The 18,046-nt window shown below is 42.6% G+C and overlaps 1 protein-coding gene across 13 annotated transcripts in view; it reads right to left on the reverse strand.

Annotated features, from left to right (window-relative positions):
- CALD1 (caldesmon 1) overlaps positions 1-18,046 on the reverse strand; it is a 248,389-nt gene that overhangs the window by 61,201 nt on the left and 169,142 nt on the right. The window contains exon 1 of one of the 13 annotated variants that reach the window (XM_048827988.2): positions 5,025-5,229. The exons of the other annotated variants lie outside the window; for them this stretch is intronic. Coding sequence (XP_048683945.1) covers positions 5,025-5,071 — 47 coding nt within the window. The 5' untranslated portion in view covers positions 5,072-5,229. Of the gene's footprint in view, positions 1-5,024; positions 5,230-18,046 lie in introns of those variants that run through there. 13 annotated transcript variants of the gene reach the window in all.

Below are 18,046 nucleotides of genomic sequence, written 5' to 3' on the forward strand. Positions count from 1 at the left end.
AGGACCTTGTGCCACCAGTGTAAGTTAGAGGGGCTCCTTGGAAGTTCTGACCAGGATCACGGAGCCTCAGCTAGCTCTCCACACCCCCTCTCTTCACTACAGGATGGAGAATGTAGCCCATGGAATAAAGCTAAACTATTTTTACACGTTTGTGAGGAAAAGAAACTGCCCCCTTCGTCTCAATGGGGTCTGAATTCTGAATCCCACCGAACTCTTTCTCTGTTGATCATTCTAGCTGAAACCTCTTGCTACTCTGTGGGCACCCCAAAGCATGATGCCACCATTAGTAAAGCATAGTAAAGGGTGCATACAAAGGAGTGGATGCTCATTTACTGACACAGCAATGTTTGGCCTTCTTACCATATGAATGTACATGGTCATTGTATTGGCAAACGTACATATAAAAGGTCGTTATTGATCCCAGGGTAAGTGAAGCCAATACCCTGTAGGCTGCTGCTTGACAACACAGAAATGAGGTAACATAAATCCTCGCTGCTACAAGGCCACACCATCCCACCCATGATCCAAGCCCTGACCTCTCCCGGTCCACATGGAAGGGGCGGGGGGGAAAGGTGGCTCAGCTGTCTCATGGTACCATCACCTACACTGCCACAGGCCCCACGGACTGGATCTGCGTAGGGCTAGTCACAACAGGGGATGGGGGAGGCGGGTGTCCCCAGAATATTTAGATTGGTAAAAAATTGAAAGCTGAACATTTTCAGAAACAAAACATACAAATTTTGATTGAAAACTTTTAACTGAAAACCAAAACATTAAATTAGGAGCCTCATACCCTCATTCTCCTCTATAGGCGGGGATCACAGGCCAAACCGCATCTCCCATGATGCACCACAGTCTCTCCTCTTGCTGAGCCACCATGGTGCCTCATTGGAGTCCCTGGCTGTGGTGCATTATGGAACATGTTGTCTGTTGGGGGAACCTGTCTCATAGAGGGGAAATGCAGATGTGCACCTGAACTACATTTCCCATGAGGCACCAAGGCAGCCTTGCCAAATAAAAATGTTTCCGTTTTCAATTGTTTAATTTTTAATTAAAAGTTGAAGTTTTCCAAGGAAAACTGACACTTTTCATGAAAATTTTTGGGTTTTTTTGAAACCCAAATTTTCTGTCAAAAAGGAGTTTCAACTCTATACCTGTGTGTTGAGAAAGGACTGGAACTGAAACATGGCAGGCAGATTCACTATGAACATAATTCCTAATGCAACCAGTGAAGAATCTCCTCAAAAGTTAATGCAGACAGAGGCTGTAATCCTGGCAATCTACTTCCCACTGAGGACAACCATGAAGACCTGGAGCTAATGTAGAAGCACAGGACCACTGTATACCGGTTCCAGTCTCTAGCAGATTCCCCAAATCCATACAGATTTCAGGGAAGTTGCATATTCTGGCCACTCAACCCCATGATTATTGTGTGGTGGAGCAGACCTCTTCTGATGGAACAAGCCAGGGAAACCTTTGAGAGCTGAACCTTGCAGAATTTTCCTCTTTGTCCTCCTCTCTCAGGTTTTCCCACTGGAGTTGGTGATCTGACCCAAAAAATAATTCAGATCTTCCAGTGAATCTCTCCGACTCCATTAAACTGGAAAGTTTCTAAACCCAGCTACAAATCTTGGATGGGGCAATCGGTTTGCCATAGTCACTGTCCTCATTGACCTGTTGAGCTAAAACCCTAATGCCCTAGACGCCTCATGATTTGTGGCAACTTGAATTGCTATTGTGGTTACTACAAGACATGGGAGTAAAAATAAATACTGGCCATGTGCAAACAAGCATATTTGTGTCAAAAGTGCTCATCTGGCCATCTTATATATTGGTCTTGATTCTCAGGCTGCATCTACACTGCAAGTTAGGGGGTGATTTCCCTGCTCATGTACCCATATTTGCGCTAGCTCTCATCGAGCTTTCGGTGGGTAATGTTCTCCGCACAGCTCAGCTGTGCCTCTGCAGCTGCTACCAGTTCTAGCGCAGCTATGCTGCTTCTTCTACTCGCGCTAGCTCAAGGACAGCTAGGGCGGGTACGTGACTCGCATCCCAAGCTTCCAGTGTAGACGTCGTCTCAGTTACAGTAAGCCCACTTCACACTTCTATGGCCTTTACCCTGCCAGAGTGACGTAGAGGGGCCTCAAGTCCAAGGAGAATTCAGGTCATAGTCCATGAGGGCATGGCAGTGAGAATGGCGGGAAATTAGGGAGAGCCTAGAGAGTAAGAAGTGAGTGATTTAAAATGAATTAATTAATAAAACTGATCAGTATGAGCAGCAGCAGTGATCCTACACCCAGGATTTCAGATCATGCTACTTATCAGGTGATGTAGACCATGCTACTGCTGTCACCATTGCCTGGGTGAAGCAGTAAAGACAGCATTATGGCAATCCCCAGCATCTCAGCTGCTCCCTGAAGACTCTCTCCTATTCTGCTAGCACCGCTCTTACTTTTTGCATGATCATTCAGTGTGGAACAGAAATGATTTAAGTGACTGATTCCAAATGTTGAACAGTGAATTCCAAATAACAAATGCTCACGAACAATCCCTATGCTGAAATTTGTGCATAGATATCAACTGGTGAACATGTATCCAATGCAAAAATCAAATTTGCTAAATCCGTGACCTGCTGGCAGACAGCACAGGTCCTATGCAGAGGAATTAACAATCTAAAAGACCAATCTCACCTTCAGTGATACCAGTGGAAGGACTACCATTGACTTCAGTGGAGTTGGATTCAGCCCTAAGAACTTACTAATAAATTTCTACCCAGGTTTCCACATTTTCAAGTCATCATGAGTGATTCACTGGCTCTGATGAAAGATTCTACTTTATATTTTCAGCGTGCTGCATGCTGAAAGGATTATATCCAGTTTACTTAGAAACAACAAAATCAATATGATATCAAGAATATATTTTTAGCATATCTATTTTTCTGAGTATTACAAGTGTGCCGTGAAGGTTGGTGACATTTTAAAGGAGGTAGTGAAACTGATATGTAAAGGCACAATCGGAGTGAATTTGCAAGAAGCAAAAGATCATACTGTATTTAATTCAAAACAGAGAAGGCAAAGCTTCACTTGCCTCCCCTGAAGAGCCTCCACTGGGCAAAGTTATAAAAAATGTCATATTCCTTTTTTCCCCCCAGCATACTGAGATGTATTGGCAAAGTAAGAGGACCTGGAGTGACTACATTGAGTCTCAGCATTAGAAAGGGTAGAATTTCAACATGAAGACACAAAACAGTGCTTTGGAGTAGACTGATACTTTGTGGGTAAGGGTAAAGATGTCTTCGTCACTGGTAGCTTGAGGTCACATGCTTTGTGGACAAAACAATCACCATAAAATGATGTCCACAATTTTTAATTCACTAAAAACTTTTCATCAGAAAAAAATGGTACTGCTTGTGAGGAAAACTGCTTCTGGTTGTCAACCTATATCTGTACTGATGCAGCACTTGGAAAAGAATACTGATATCTCAAAGTGTGGGCAACCAACAACACAATAAGCCAGACACTAAACACAGAAGGATTGATTGTCCTTACACACCAATTTCATACAGGCATAATTCCATTGATGTACATGGAATTATTCCAGATTTACACCGGAGAGGAGAGGGTGAGAGGAGAATCAAGCACACAGGCAGTTCACAGCATTCACTTGCCGTCTCCCCATTCTCATGATCAGTGTTAATCTCTATGGGCCGATACTCGTTGGCACTAACCTCCCATTACAACGCTCTGGCAGTTTAAATGGGCCTTACAGTGGTCTGTGATGCATAAGGCATAATATTGCTGATTTTTTTCCCAGGGGCAGGAAAATCTATATACCAGTGTCTAGCTGAACTGCACACTCTGCAGGTCAGGGGAGGTGTGCAAAGGTAGTGCAAAGCTCACCACTGCATTCTCCAGTGCACGGTCCCTGTATGCAAGGCCAGTTCCCCACAGTACATAACAACATCCCGGGTTTGCTCAAATTTACACAGGCTCCTAATGGTGCCAAAAATGCAGCATATGGTGCAGCCCACCCACTTCCCTTACACTGTCAGGAGGGAGGCTTCTATACTGGCTCTATGCCATTGATGGGGGTGATCATTACACAGCTGGGCAGGCTGGTTCTGTGGAAAGATTCTATCAAGGAGGCAGCACAAAGCAGCTACATTCAACTCACAGGATCTGGATTATCATTATGCTGGACCAATGTTTTCAAAAATGACTAGGGATTTTGCATGCCTGATTTGATACATCTTAAAAGGGCTTGATTTCCAAAATGTACCAACCAACCACCCTCTGACAATTATGGTGTTGGGCACTTCAAAAAATGAGGCATCCAAAGCTACTGCTCACTTTTGAAAACCTTGGCTCATATTGTTACAAACAAAACATTATATTGCACTAATTCACAGCACTTCCCAAACATAAGTACAGACCCATTACTGGCCCCTTATAATTTAACTAAGAGAAGGCAAAATACAGGACAAACAAAATCTTGGGAAATGTTATTTGGACAATTTCTTTGGCAATATCATATCATCTAATTGATTTTTTCCACTCTCTTCCCTCCCACGCCTCCCACCTTTGTGATAGATTGTGCCATAAGGGCTTTGTTATTTACTCAGAGGCTTAGGCAATGGTCAGCTTTCACATAAACTGTGACTTCTGCAAACTTCTCATTAGCCACAGAACTTTAATCAATAACTTGTCTGGAGAAATATTCTGCTGTCTACTGCCTCCAAGCAAAGCCATTTAAGTTCTACATTTGAAATCAAAGATAGGTATAGATGCAATTAAGGCGAGGAAAGGGCCCAACTTGATATTTTTACAACAAAATGCTGTCCAGCAAAAAGAACAGCAAAAACTTTGTACCCATCCGATGTTTACTCTAAACTCAACCAACTCCTGAACACACTGCAACCTCTTCTGTCTCTAGCTCTCCCTCCCCCATTACAATCACACAACATTTTCTAAATAAAACCGAGGAGCTAAAAGTCACACAAATATCACAATAAATTGGGAACTCACTTGGAGAGACTTGACAAGTTCTGCCTGCAGTATGATCTGCTGATCATGTCTGTAATGGATGAGTCAGTGCAAGCAGCTGCCAGCTTCAGTGAGCTAATGGATGGATGATCAGGGCGTGGAATGAGATAGTAAAAATGTCATTATCCTTTCAGGCACATGAGGCTTGTTGGATGCTCTTTCCAGCCAACAGGCTAACCATTTGGTCAGCCCCTTTGCACTATGATAACAGTCTGAATTTTCCCACTACCAGGCTTGTTATCTATCCTATATCCACCACCCTCTGGGTCCCTCTGCACTATGATCAAATGATCTCAAATTTTTTTTTTACTGTATTCTCTCTAATAGAGCCCCTTTGTGATGTCTGGGACTAATACCTACAGTAACAAACTCCTACAGGTTTCTCAGCTGCTGGATAGTAAGGTAACTGGTAAACAAATTCTAGTCTTCCCTAGGGTTTTCACCAGGAGTGCTCGTGTTTCAGCCGGTTTGCCGATAATGGAGGAGTTGAAATTAGATATACAGCGCAAAGGTGTTTGTTTATTAACAAACACCTGCTTCCAGCCGACTGAGCTTGTGTAGGGGAGAATACATGTAACTGAGTATAAAACAAGGGTCTATGTTAGCCTCCTTGCTAATTACAAATCACTGTATAAATACGTAAGCGTAAGTATTCATGTCCAGTCTAAACACTAAAGGGTCAGTGGGGATCGGACAGCTGAAAAGGCCAGAGGGTTGTTTCCAAGCAGTTCTATGTTCTCTGGGACAAATCTTGGGAAGTGTGGAGCAGCCCCAGTCCCCCCTGAAGTCAGGATTTGACCACCACATTCTCATTCACTGATAACCAAAGTAAACATGTGACTGCAGTGGGATCTAACCTCACAGACTCTCCTCAGCATTCTGCCCTTTTATCCAGTAAATAACACAGGGAACATAAATGCAAACAAAGTCATATAAATTGAGACACCATCATTTACCATAATTCCACATGCTCGGTTCTCATAACCTTCTAAGCTAACACAGCACACAGCCTGCGAACATGTTGAAACAACTTATTGTGTGATCCTGCAGCTATTCTACTCCAGGCTGTGATCTTGTCAAATCTCAAACTACAGGGCTGGGGCTGGTTAATCTTTGGATGGGTTGCCTCCAGGGAGAATCAATAGTGCTTCAAGAAGTAGTGAGGTTGATTCAGTAGGTGGCACTCTGACCTTTGAGTATGCACTGAACCAGTCCTTCCTGCATAATGCTAGTGGAGGTGCTGTCTTTTCCGATGGATTTTACACAAAATCGATATTCTAACTACCTGCAGTTATTAAAATATACCACCCCATTTTTCACAAGTGTAGTGGTACTAATTTGCATTCTGATCAAATTTCAAACCAGGTAATTATATTCTGCCTCCCTGAAATTCCCTTTGCAGTTTTAATTGTGTAGTATTTGCACAGAACAGCTGTTGCATTCTGCTTTAAAGATGGTTGGGTGAGTCTTATAATATAACCAACAGGGTGAATTTTTTTGCAGACTCAGGGCCACACCCTCAGCTGGTGTAAATTGAGGGAGCTGACATCTTCAGTGGAGCTACAGCTGTTTTCACCAGCTGAAGTTCTGGCCCTCAGTTCCCAATGCACATGCACAAGCTGAAGTCTACATGCAGGAAACTCTGATTCATTTATCCTTCCACTGGGCATTGCACGTGTGCAAAGTGTACAGACACTTGAAATTTTGGGCCACAGTGTGCAATCCTTCATGGTGAAAAATTCTATATAACTTATTATTGGGGCTGGTCAAACCATTGAATTCCATTTCTACAGTGGGGAGGGGCTATAAAAGAGAGGGCATGGCATACCAACCCCCCCACCCCTTCCTTCCAATGTCTCCAAGAAAGAGGGGATGGTGGGCAGTGAGTGTGAATGTACAGAGTCCATCTCAAAGAACTTTAGTAACAGGTGAGTAATCTTCATTTCATCTTTGAGCAGCCTCCACACATTCCCACACTTGGGAGTTTGGCAAGTAGTGCTCCTCCCTTCAGACACTGGGATGAGAAGGCTAGTTAAATAAATATTATAATATTGCTATACCAAATTATGCACGGGATCAGATGCCAGATCTAAGGAATAATAATATTTTGTGAAAGTATGCATTGAGCTCCAAGTGGCAGCTCTACAGATTTCTAATATGAGAATATGTCTGAGACAGGCCAAGGAAACAGCCTTCACTCTAGTTCAGTGACCTCTAAGCTCTTCTGGAAGAGGAACAGAAGAGGTATCAATACAGAGCCTAACCTACAGAGAAAGGCATTGGGATGTCATTGCCTGGCCTTCACTCTTTTTCCCATAAGAGACAAACAGTCTAGTTGATGGCTAATGCTCTCTCAGAATGCAAGGTGTGTAGTATTGTTTCCCCAGAAGGAAAGTGTGGCCTAAGGAAAAATACTAGCAAGTCCATGGACTGGTTAAGATGGAATTCTGTTGCCACTGTGGGGAAAAATTTTGAATGTGGATGAAGAACCACTTTATCTTTTTGAAAGCAAGCAGCTCATTCACTCTTCAAACAGATGTAATAGCAACAATAAAAGCTGTCTTAATAGAGAGATGAAACAGGGAACATTCTCTCATAGGAGGTTGTATGAGTTGAAAAAGAACAAGGTTTAGGTCCCATCTAGATGTTGGTTGTCTAACCAGAGGGTAGATGTTCATTAAATCCTTCAGGGATCTTTTTTTACCTTATCATAGCTAAATACAGTCTTTTGTTAGACTAAGCTATGATGAGCCAAGATGGCTGCAAGATATACTTTTTCAGAGGATACGGGGAATCCCAAGGATTTCAAGTGAAGTAAGTACTCAAATATGGATTGAATAGGAGCTGAAGCTGGGTTTATTATTAGTTAGCCACAAAAAGAACCTTTTTACATTTATGATCATAACACAAGTGAGTTGATTGTTTCCTGGTATTTAATAGACACTCTTGTACTTGTTCTGAATAAGACAGTTCTAGGTCTGTCAGAGTCGTATGGCCCATGCTGTCATGTGGAGAGAATCTGGACTTAGGTGCAAATCTGACCTCTCTGGAAGGCTGACTTCCAGTTCCTGTGAGGACCTTATGATGTTGACTCCATCATATGAGAGAGGAACACATCCCTGGGTACAGTCAGTTTCATATATGGTATATAATGTTTTGCTGGCCAATGCTGTAGAGGCCTCATTTTTAGACGGGCATATGGAGTTATGTATGTAGTCGAAGTCATAAGGTCCATCAGGTTGAGAAAGAACATTACTATTTGACACACGTTCTCCTGCAGTGCTTCTGTTCCTGTAAAGCTTTTTAATACCTTCTCTCTGGAAGAAAAGCTCTGCCTTTTTGTGAAGTAGAAGAGTGCATGGGTGGATTGGGGGAGGGGCATGTAAGGGCATTACCCCGCCCCCCGAACATATACCAAACTGTGGGAAGTGCCCCCCTAAGTGGCCACGGAGGAACGTGTGGTGGGATGGCCCAAGCCACATGGCATCATCACTTGCTCCCCCCGAATGTTCCTCTGTCCCTCTCCCACACCCCGCTGGGAGGCATGCCCCACATTTGAAAACTGCTGGTATACGTTCAGGGGGAGCAAACAGTGACACCAGGCTACTTGGGCCACCCCTGCACAGTGGGGCTCGGGAATGGAGCACCATTTCCACCACCTCGCTCACTCTTTATGTTCACTCTAATTTAAGTACCACTTGTGACGCTGCGCCCCATAAGGCTTTATGGAAATATGCTTATGAATGTATATATGACATAACTGGAATACGTTTTATGCTACATATGCCAAGAAACATATCTCTGTAAAGGTTATGATCTACTGAATCTATTCCTCCTATTTGTATGTATGTATCATTTTTGTACCCAAAGTTATGAATATGGGCTGTATACTTGTTTAATTTTAAATAACCTCAGTGAAGCAGTTGGTCAGCTTCCTGAGAAAAGACTATCCTCAGTAAGTGGCCAATCAAGAAGCCCTTAAGCCAACAATGAACTCGGAGACGCCAATCCACATCTCAGGTTTCCCAGGAATGTGGCTTGGCTGGTAAGGAACTCAGTCATGCATGGACATGTGACTTGCCCATGTGACTCCAAAACTCCATTTTGTAGCTGGATTCTACACAGCGGGAGGGAGGGGTGTCCACCCACACGAGAAAGTCTATTTAAACACCTGGGAAACCGCTCCATTATGTTTTCAGCTGACTCAAGAGATTGCCTCTCCACCCCAAAGTATACCTGAAAGAAACTGGGACAAAGGACAGTAACTACTGGGGGTGTGAGTGATTGCTGGACCCAGACTAGAAGGAGACTAGTCTGTAAAAGGAAGCTTACTGGAACACCTCTGAAGGTGAGGTTTTATCTGTATTCAGTTTTCTTACTGTATTAGACATAGATTTGCATGTTTTATTTTATTTTGCTTGGTAATTCACTTTGTTCTGTCTGTTACTACTTGGAACCACTTAAATCCTACTTTCTGTATTTAATAAAATCACTTTTTACTTATTATTTAACCCAGAGTATGTATTAATACCTGGGGGGGCAAACAGCTGTGCATATTTCTCTATCAGTGTTATAGAGGGCGAACGATTTATGAGTTTACCCTGTATACGCTTTATACAGGGTAAAATGGATTTATTTGGGGTTTGGACTCTACTGGGAGTTGGGCATCTGAGTGTCAGAGACAGGAACACCTCTTAAAACTGCTTTCAGTTAAGCTTGCTGCTTTTAGGGGAGATGGTTCGGACCTGGGTCTGGGTTTGCAGCAGGCTAACGGGTCTGGATCAAACCAGGCAGGGCACTGAAGTCCCAAGCTGCCAGGGAAAACAGACTTAGAAGTAGTCTCAACACATCAGTTGGCAGCCCCAAGGGGGTTTCTGTGATCCAACCCATCACACCACTAGCAATCAGTAAATCTGGAAGTGAGACCTATACCTACTATTAATAGTATTAAGGCCCATAGGTTGCAGTTGGGGGTGACCTCTGGTAAGCTGCTGGCATGTGTGTAGGATCTTTTATTGTTTTTAATATATTTTCTCTGCAGTGCTTTCACCTTAAGAATAAAAGGGCTTGCTTAGAAGGAGCTGTGTGGTAACATAGCTGTGGGCAACAAACTGGTCATAGCCCCTGGAGAGAAAGTAAAGAACAGACACTAGCCTTTTAGGCAGCCCAACTTATTGGAGATATCACAGTGTAGGCAGGGAACTACGCAGCCTTAAAGATTCCCCCAGTCAGAACGACTGGGACATGGGTCTCCACCCAAAAAAGGTGACGGCTGGGAGCCAGAAGCCTAGAGTGGGTGACCTTGAGGGAACACCAGGGGCAGAACAGAGGTGCAGTTGCCCTGAAACTGTGACACTCTTGATGACTTTCAAAGGCCAACACCTGTGAGGTGGAGTATTTATGCTCAATTGAATCTGATGTCTGCAGACTAATGACAAGCAGTTTAGGACTGTCTCCAGTCAAGCAGGCCAACCACTGTGCAAGGACTTTGCTGGGCATTTTAGCCCCTTTTGGGGAGAGGCGGGGCAGGTTGCAGCTCTGTTCTGCGAGTATTTACAGAGCCCTTCATTTCAGAGCTGGAAAGTTTTGCCACTAATGCTTCCTTCAATAGCATAGCTTCGATGAGATTCCAGTGCCCCTTTCTGGCCATCGGATGAAGGTGCTGCATATGGAGCAATAAGAAGGAAAAGGACCTTCCCTCAAACAACACATATATGTGTCCAAAACAGGGAAAGTGGCAGGGCGAGAAGTGCACCTCTTTACATCTGGTTTCCTTGTCTTCAGTTCTGACGTATCTGAACCAATGACCAGAGAACGAAGATCCTTAGTAAAGAAACTGAGGCACCATCCCTCCCACAGTCCCACCCTCTGAATGTTCGAAGCTGTGAGGAGAGAGGTAGGAGGGGGCCCAGGAGCACTCCAAAAGGCACTGCTAGTAGAAGGTTCCACCGAGCTAAGCTGCACTGTTGGTGCATCCCAAGAGCGGGAAAAGGCAGAGGCCGCTCGAAGAAGAACCTAACATTTTTGTTTGGTTGGTTTCTTACCTTTCCTGCATGTTAAGCAGAGGTTTGCAATGAGCTGATCAGACTGTAACTCAGGTCTTCTTCCAGAGAGATTACAGTTAATTCAGAACCCAGTCAATGAGTATGAGGAGTTCAAATCATACCTTCCAATGTGCATTACTTTGCATTTGTCCACACTGGATTTCATCTGCCATCATGCTGCCCGTTAGCCTCTCTCTGTTACTTGGCCATCGGACATTTTAGATTTTTGTTAAAATGTTTCAGTAGCTTGATATTTATTCCTTTCCCAGTCTTAGGCAACTTTGAAATGGGAACGGGAATAGGTTTTAGAAATGCAGCTGACTTGCTTCAGAGATACGGAATACCTAATTACGCTTTCTTCCTTCCTGTGTGCCACTGCTCAGAAAAGAGTGGATTTGTAAAAACCCTTTAAAAGCTACTGGCATTTTGCAGGGAAAAAAATGTGTTTGTTGTTAAAATCCACTGGAATGACATTAACAGCTGCTTCTTGTTTGAAGAATATTTTTAAACCGTTCACTCCCCAGGAAAATGAAAGATGCCATAATGTCTTTCATGACTTCACAGAGCAGGCAAGGGCTTGGTTTTAAAGGTCTGAAAGACCCCAACATAGTTAACTGCATGAAACTCAATTTATCCACCTCAGAAGGAAAAAGGTCTCAGTCAACCCTCCTGGAAGGTCCTATGGAGCCTGGGGCATCAGTGAGAAATTCCTGGAATATTATGCCAGCCCTGGGTAACCCATATGTAATGTCTCTGAGTGACTAGTTCACAGATGTTAAGCTCAGAAAGGATATTAGGTCATTTAGTCCATCTTCAGCTTGTGCAGAATGATTCCCTACCAAATATAGAATCATAGAATATCAGGGTTGGAAGGGACCCCAGAAGGTCATCTAGTCCAACCCCCTGCTCGAAGCAGGACCAATTCCCAGTTAAATCATCCCAGCCAGGGCTTTGTCAAGCCTGACCTTAAAAACCTCTAAGGAAGGAGATTCTACCACCTCCCTAGGTAACGCATTCCAGTGTTTCACCACCCTCTTAGTGAAAAAGTTTTTCCTACTATCCAATCTAAACCTCCCCCACTGCAACTTGAGACCATTACTCCTCGTTCTGTCATCTGCTACCATTGAGAACAGTCTAGAGCCATCCTCTTTGGAACCCCCTTTCAGGTAGTTGAAAGCAGCTTTCAAATCCCCCCTCATTCTTCTCTTCTGCAGGCTAAACAATCCCAGCTCCCTCAGCCTCTCCTCATAAGTCATGTGTTCTAGACCCCTAATCATTTTTGTTGTCCTTCGCTGGACTCTCTCCAATTTATCCACATCCTTCTTGTAGTGTGGGGCCCAAAACTGGACACAGTACTCCAGATGAGGCCTCACCAATGTCGAATAGAGGGGAACGATCACGTCCCTCGATCTGCTCGCTATGCCCCTACTTATACATCCCAAAATGCCATTGGCCTTCCTGGCAACAAGGGCACACTGCTGACTCATATATATATATTCTTCAGTGATTTCAGTCCAGTTTTTAAAATATCTCAAGTGATGGAGCTTCCACAACTTCCTCGTGATAACTATTCTGAAGTCTTAGTGATGGCAAACATCTCCTGACAGCAAGCTCATATTTTCCTTTTCTTACCATTACTCTTAGCCTTACCCCCCCCCCCTCCTTGGAGCACTGTAAACATCAGTGTTCCACACATGCATTTTTAATGTGTGCAGTGACATGAATCAATAAAAAAAACCACACAGACATGCAAAGGGCCTTTGTTGAATTCCATGGACTCGGGCCAAATATTAGAATACGGCCTCAGTTTTGCTCACACAGTTTTGCATTCATAGAAATTTGCATGTGCAAATAATAGAATTTGTGCATGCAAACAGAATTTGCACACACATATCATGTAGTTAGACATTTAATTACCTAATGGACAAATGGAACCACCTGCCCAAAACCAAACATGAACATTTAGAGTTTAGGATGGGCCCCTTTGAAAATGGAGCCCCTTGGGATAAAATTCACCCAGGTGAAGAGGTCCCATACAAGGCCTTCAAACCATTTAAGGTCTATTTTCAGGGCTCACATAGGACTGGAGTCATGAACTGTCTAGAGGTGGGTCTTTTTCTGAACAAAGATGAATTTCACCTTAGGTATCTGTCCTTAGTTTCTGAGAAGTTAATATTAGTCTGTCTCTTGCATAGACAAGAACTTCCACTGTAAGTCTAAGTTTGATTAGAAAAACATATTTGCCAATGTGTGAGTTCTCTATTACTTATGAAGCAATGCATAATCCAGAAATAAAAGAACATAATATTTCATAAGACTATTTCCACTAAATCTTTTCTTGTCTTTTATCTCATCTTTTCATTGGTTAAAATAAAAAACAAAACACTAGGACTACAGCAATGATATGCATGTAACATCTGGGCTGCTGCTATCTTCTGGTAATTTAAACTGAAATGGAAAACACAGTGTGTCTTTCCCCACCCCCTGGAGAGTTACCATAAACACGGCTGTTCCTCTGAAACCTGTCATTGTAGCTTAGTGAACTCTAGGAGTTTGATTTCACACCAGTAAAGTGATACTGTCAAAATAAAAATCAGGAAGCCCTTCATCAATTTTACACAGTGTTTTCAGGTAAAATCCTCATTGGAGTCAGTGGCCCAAGTCCTAACGTGCTTACAAGTTTGAACTCAGGCAAAACTAAAGAGGCCAGATTGTTTCTAGCCCTTACACATATGGATGAGGCTCACTGGGAAGGGTGCAAACAATTATATGTAATCAGAATGAAGACCAAAGTAATACGCATTTCAAAGAGTTCAAAATTAACATTGGCATGCGTATTCCAGGTGTTTTGCCATTGTGTGTTAGTAATCATACAGCATGTTGAATTGCTGATTGGGCCCCCCTCCCCTCCATGGCTCCTCCAGCTGAAAGAATCCACCTTCATCCCCCTTACAAAGAGTATGGAAGAAATTTTACAAAAGACAAGAGAAATTGCAGCCTTAATTTACTATAGCAGGCATCAATAACTGGGGTGTTCATCATTTTTCCAGTCTAAGTACACATTAAACAGGCCTATGGGGACAGCTCCAGCGTAAATAAAAGAGTTTGTTTTTGTAGAAAACCTGTCTATTTTCTAGTGAAGTTCCCACAAAGCAAAATATATTAATTTTGCACATATATCACGTAGGTGACAGTTTTTCTGGCTGCAGGAGCCAGCTGAGTGTGTGAACTCTCAAATGTTTTCTGTTCTGAACAAAATAGCTAAAATTAGAGAGGCTAAAAATGCTATATATTTTCCATGAAAAATTTCCAAAGAGAAAAAAATTACTTTATTTGATTTTTTTAACAGAATTTTCCATTTTCTTTTATTACAAAAAAATACTATGATCCAAAACCCTCAAAATGCTTGGTTCTTGGTTTTTGGTTTTGGGGGGAGGGTTTTGGGGGGTGTGTGTGCTTTCCCGTCTTGATGTCCTCCCCCCCCCGCCCTTTGGAACAAGGGAGAAAAGCCTAATAGATGGGTGAGGGGGACAAATTATCATGATAGCATTGTAATCTATGCAACTCTGGTGCTGTGTTTGCTTTTTTGTAAAAGAATGATTCACAGCTGGAACAACAGATTTAAACAGTGACAGAGAGAGAGAGAGGGACCCAAATTTGGAATGAGAAGCACAATTCATACTATGATATATTATAGAGATGATTTTGAACCAAAACCTCCAATCCTAACAAACCTGAATTTTTTGGGGTGGACAAAATCTGAACCTAGACATAGATCCATATTTTGCAAACGACCCCAGGGGCCAAAATCCTCAGTTGGCGTAAATTGTCAGACATCGACAAACTATGATAGCTCTGGTGAAGTCAATGGATTTCTGACAACTCTGAGGATTTGCCGCCCCCATCTTTATAATGAGCCATCCCTCCCCCCACCCCCAAAATAGACCCAAGCTGAACAACTTTGGGATATTCAGCATCCAGATCTAGAGGAGACACATGCAGCTTGAACTGGTCTTTATAATATTATTGCACTCAGCTTAAATATATGTCAAATTTGGAGCCTCCAGGCATGATCCTGTGTCACTTAGTTTAATGATTGGCTCAGTCCCAAAGTGACTGGAGTGATCTTTTTTTAATATTCCGTTATTATCCTCAGGTAGTTTGGAATGAGCATTATTTCACTAGCTGCACATGATTACAATCTAACCGGATGCTCCCAGGAACTTGCAATGGGCAAACACTGTCAGTTTATTTAATAACTTTCAAAATGAAACAAAAATCTTGTCCAAATCATGTCTCCCCTGATTTAATTAAAACACACCACACATGCTGGAGCACTCTGTTAATCATTAACAACCTTAATTGAAGACAGGAGAGGATTCTTTGCTTTTCTTTCCTTCAAAAGCCTGCAGCCAATGGAAAACATTACACAAGAGAGCAGCCTGAGATGGTTTTGGTTAGAATGATCAATACATGATGGGCTTTTACTTATTAGTTTGTTGTTGGGGGGGGGGGGGGGAGTTGTTTGCTTGGTTTAGGTTTTTTGTTGTATGTCTGTTTCCTGTAGTAATGTAGGATAACGAAGAGGAGCTGCTCTGCTCAACATTTACCTCCCCCATCCCAGGTTTTCTAACTAGGGCCTGGTGTTGAATCAATATGACATTTACTGAGTTTGACAGAAGTTGGATAGCTAAACCCAGGAAAAAATACCTTGGAAATTAGGGGTTAGTTTTACATTCAGTTCCACTCAAATCTATTTCAAAACATTGTATATGAGAACATCTCACCTGTCCCCAGTGCCTCCCACCGCCTCGCTTCTCCCAGCAATTCCCCCAGCATCCTGACCTCTGTCCTAGCTCTTGAACTCACTTACCAACTAAGCCCACCAGCCGTCCCAGTCCAGACCATTCGAACCTCACAAAGTTTTCTAGTAACCCCTGAACCTCACCTTCCCAGCCCACCAAATGCTTCCAGGTGGTATTCATGGAAAATTAAACCGCACTAAAGGAATTAAACTTTCAGGGATATTCAAAAGAGGAGATAAAGTTCTTATTTTTTAAAGTTTTTCTCGTTTGCTTTCTCTGGAGTTCTCTCAATAGGCCTCAGCACAGGAGCTTCCAGTCTCATCAATACAGTGCTGTTATCCAATGGGATTTCCAAATTATGGGCAACAAAGGGTTAAAGTAATAGCTGAACACTTCCACAGGATTTGTCATACCAGATCAGATCAGCACTCCATCAAGTCTGAGTTCCTGCCTCCAGCAGTGGCTTATGCCTGATCTTTCACAGAAAGAAAGAAAGAAAAAAAAACCCAAAACCATAATGCAGCTGGCTAATTGTGCAAGGCTCTATAAAAGAGGAAAAATTCCTTCCTGACCCCCACAGGCAATCAGCTGATCCCCTGTAGCATTTAAACAGTGTGACCTACACTGAAATATCCACACAAGCAGTCATTTTTCCTAAGGACACGCACACACAGGGTCACCAAAGACGAAAATTAAAATTATAATGGACATTCAGATAATGCACAGCTATAGTGATCTGGGAGGTTACTTTAGCCCATTTATAAAGAGACAAATTTGTAACTGTAGGTATTTCTCTCTTTCTTCTGTTATTTGTTTAGGTTTCTCTATCCAGTTACTTGTACAGATTTCATCACTGTAGTACCTGAATTCCACTGTAATTCAGTAACAGCCAGGCAGGAAGAAGTCTTTGGAGTTTATTATTTGAGGCATGCTGGGTATAGGAATTGATTCTTGCTCTCCCACTGCCAGGGAGTTCAAATTCATGAGTGTCAGTGGGCAGGATCCTGGGCAAGAAGAGGGGAGGTGGCTGGAAGAACATGCGGCAATCTGTATTACCGTACATGATCGTGTTGTTCTTTGATGAGGTCTATTTTGCCTTCATTTTTAAGTGTCTTAAATGTTAAGGCACAAATGAAGAAGTTCATCAGTAAATGAAGCTCCCTTTGGGGACTGTTATACCTCCAAATAAGGTCATTTTTCTTTTCTTTCCGCTAATAGTCTTAGAGCAATTGAAAGCCATTTAGTTTGATCTAGCCAATCAGCAGCTGCCTGCGTTAAGGAGTCAGTTTTAGTATTGTGTAGCTGTCTAGCTAAGCTTAACTAAGCTAAGCTTATTAACCAATATGGTTAATAGTGGAAAACTCAATAAACCTCTTATGGCAAGCTAATGTCTAAAAACAGAATGGAAACATGGAGAATTATTACAATGAATCTGTCATAGCTTGCCAACATTTTGATGTGATGTCCTGTGATAAAACATAGTTTCTTTTTCATGTTGAAACTCTTGGAAAGACCATTACAGACCCTGATAGGCTCAGTGCTATCTAAATGAAGGCCTCTAAAGCTTTTAAGAACTATAAAACTGATCAAGAATCTTTGGGATTCCTCAATGTATTAAAAAAGGGGAAAGGAAGCCAAGATATATAGTTCTGGTATGTTAATTAAAGCCTCCAAGATACCAATACTCATGCAATGTACACAAGGTTAAAGTGACATAATCAAACACAAATACATTTTGGATCAGGGCTTAGCAGTCCTGTGTCTAGCATTTTGAATGGAAGTGATTCACACAATTATATTGTAAAAGCAGCAAAGAGTCCTGTGGCACATTATAGACTAACAGACGTATTAGAGCATAAGATTTCGTGGGTGAATACATGCATCCGACAAAGTGGGTATTCACCCGCAAAAGCTTATGCTCCAATACGTCTGTTAGTCTATAAGGTGCCACAGGACTCTGCCACTTTTACAGATCCAGACTAACACGGCTACCCCTCTGCTACAATTATATTGGACTCTCCTTTCAACCCTACATTGCCTTGCACAGCACAGACAGGTGCAGAGAGGCTCTGTGGAGCCTACTTGGTGTGCCCAGAGGCACTGCACCTGGAGAAGACAATGCATAACATGTTCCCCCACTTCCCCAGGGCTCCGG

The sequence above is a fragment of the Caretta caretta genome, chromosome 1 (genome assembly GCF_965140235.1).
Source record: "Caretta caretta isolate rCarCar2 chromosome 1, rCarCar1.hap1, whole genome shotgun sequence".
NCBI classification, from domain to species: Eukaryota; Metazoa; Chordata; order Testudines; family Cheloniidae; genus Caretta; species Caretta caretta.